Genomic DNA, 2,354 nt, shown 5'->3' with positions numbered 1-2,354 from the left:
TATAACTATAGACATGTACAAATGTATCTGAATGCATTTTTAGGAAATGTTCTGTGTTACATATTTTTACAGATTTATGCTGTCCTACCGCAACTATTTTTGGCCGAGGACACGACGTCGCCGTCGGACCAATATTTGCTGGGATGTAGCTAGAACTTAAGCGAATTATCTCACTGCAAATTAAAGAGCGTAAAAAGACGATTATTGTTTGTATTTTATCATAAAATGGACAGAAGGCTGAGACTTTGTAGTAACAGCACAAAACTGTGATTATTGAGTGACTTGAAAACTTTAATAATTTCCAAGCATTAGCCTTTAGTCTACTGTAAATAAAACAGCTTGTAACGTTATTTACTTCAGAAAAAATGAATAGGGCCTAGGTTAACCGAGATGGAGCCCATGACGGGGAGGGGGGTTCGGGGCGTACACATTTTTTATTTATTTATTTTTTTGCATATGGGCCTGGGGCTGATTCGCTACGCCACTGGATGACAGGAAAGATGAAGAGACAAAGGGAAAAGAGATAATCATCCTCATCATTGCGATCAGAGCACACGACAGGGAATCATTAAAAGGCGCTCCTGTTTTATGATTATTATTATTAATATTAATTTGTCACTGTTGACTTCCCTGAGGACCACCTTGCGCCCCCCCCTTCCCCCTCTGTCTCGCATACTTTTAATATTAGGCTACTACACTGGTGAGTTTTAAATCTTGAAAACGCAATTGCGATATAATCTAAATGATTAGAAAATGAAAAGCAGAAAACTTTTATTTCTCTTAATGGTCAGAACAATAATTTGATTTTGACAAGGAAGCCATCAAATGCCAAGTCTGAGGCGGTGCCCTGTAAAGAGTGCAAGGTAAAACTGCTTTGTTCGTTTCTTAAAGCTGTATTCGTTTCGTTCATAATCTCTAACATTTTGGAGAATTGCTAGAATTGTTCATGATGACCGGAACGGTCTCTGTTTTAATGTCAAAGGTGTGCTGAAGGAAAAGAACATCTAACAGACGGAAAATAACTTAATGAGAACGGGCACTGACTGAAGGAGCATGAACGACTCGTCGCGCCATTACTTCAGCATGAAACACATGGACTACATATATAATATTGACAATAACATAACTTTGAACGCCACGCTCGGCGAAATGAATGCTACTGGGATCGCCCAAATCATGATCCCTCAGGAGTTGTTTCTAATGCTCGGCTTGATCAGTTTGGTGGAAAACATCTTGGTAGTGGCGGCCATCGTCAAGAACAGGAATCTCCATTCGCCAATGTATTATTTCATCTGCTGTCTGGCGGTGTCAGACATGCTGGTGAGCGTCAGTAATGTAGTAGAGACACTCTTCATGTTATTGACGGAGCATGGACTTCTGCTTGTCACGGCAAAGATGTTACAGCACTTAGACAATGTGATCGACATTATGATATGCAGTTCCGTCGTTTCCTCTTTGTCGTTCCTGTGCACTATTGCAGCGGACCGCTATATCACCATCTTTTACGCGCTTCGGTACCATAGCATCATGACCACACAACGCGCCGTGGCCATCGTCGTGGTGGTGTGGCTCACCAGCATGACCTCGAGCTCTTTATTTATCGTTTATCACACTGACAACGCGGTCATCGCCTGTCTCGTCACGTTTTTTGGCTTGACGTTGGTGTTCACGGCGGTTCTGTACCTGCACATGTTCATCCTGGCGCACGTCCACTCCAGACGCATCATGGCTCTCCATAAGAGTCGCCGGCAAGCCACTAGCATGAAGGGAGCCATCACTCTAACTATCCTGCTCGGGGTTTTCGTCATCTGCTGGGGTCCTTTTTTTCTCCACCTCATCCTCATCCTCATCTGTCCCACAAATCCTTACTGCAAGTGTTATTTCAGTCATTTCAACCTGTTTCTAATTCTTATCATATGCAACTCGCTTATAGACCCTCTCATTTACGCGTATCGAAGTCAGGAGCTGCGCAAGACGCTAAAAGAAATGATTTTTTGCTCGTGGCTCTTTGCAATGTGAGTAATTCCTTCTAGAATAAGTAATTACTTCAGGAGCATCTGCGTTGATGTTTATGTTATTGTCCAATATTATTCAGTCGCATTCTTAGCAAATAGCGAAAATAACCATTGACTCTCTCTTGAACTTTACAGAAAAGATTGAATAAAAAAAAAAAAAAAAAAATTAAATTAAATTAAATTAAAATAAAAACACTGAGATACTGCTGACTGAGAGAGATGGATTTTATTAACTTTTAGACACAAAACTCTTGTGACTGATTTTTCTATGAAATAAATCATTTGAACCATTTGATTTTTGATTTACACAAATTATGCTTGATGGGATAAATATTATGG

At 40.4% G+C, this 2,354-nt stretch overlaps 1 protein-coding gene across 1 annotated transcript; it reads left to right on the top strand.

Moving 5' to 3' along the window:
- Nucleotides 1-506: 506 nt before the first annotated feature.
- mc1r (melanocortin 1 receptor) lies at nucleotides 507-2,136 on the top strand. The gene is made up of 3 exons (XM_059506216.1): nucleotides 507-700; nucleotides 792-863; nucleotides 983-2,136. Exon 3 carries the CDS (start codon nucleotides 1,054-1,056, stop codon nucleotides 2,017-2,019), a length of 966 nt encoding a protein of 321 aa, XP_059362199.1. The 5' UTR covers nucleotides 507-700; nucleotides 792-863; nucleotides 983-1,053; the 3' UTR covers nucleotides 2,020-2,136.
- Nucleotides 2,137-2,354: the final 218 nt, after the last annotated feature.

This window comes from Carassius carassius, chromosome 23, assembly GCF_963082965.1.
Source record: "Carassius carassius chromosome 23, fCarCar2.1, whole genome shotgun sequence".
NCBI classification, from domain to species: domain Eukaryota; kingdom Metazoa; phylum Chordata; class Actinopteri; order Cypriniformes; family Cyprinidae; genus Carassius; species Carassius carassius.
This window is presented reverse-complemented; position numbering and strand designations above follow the sequence as displayed.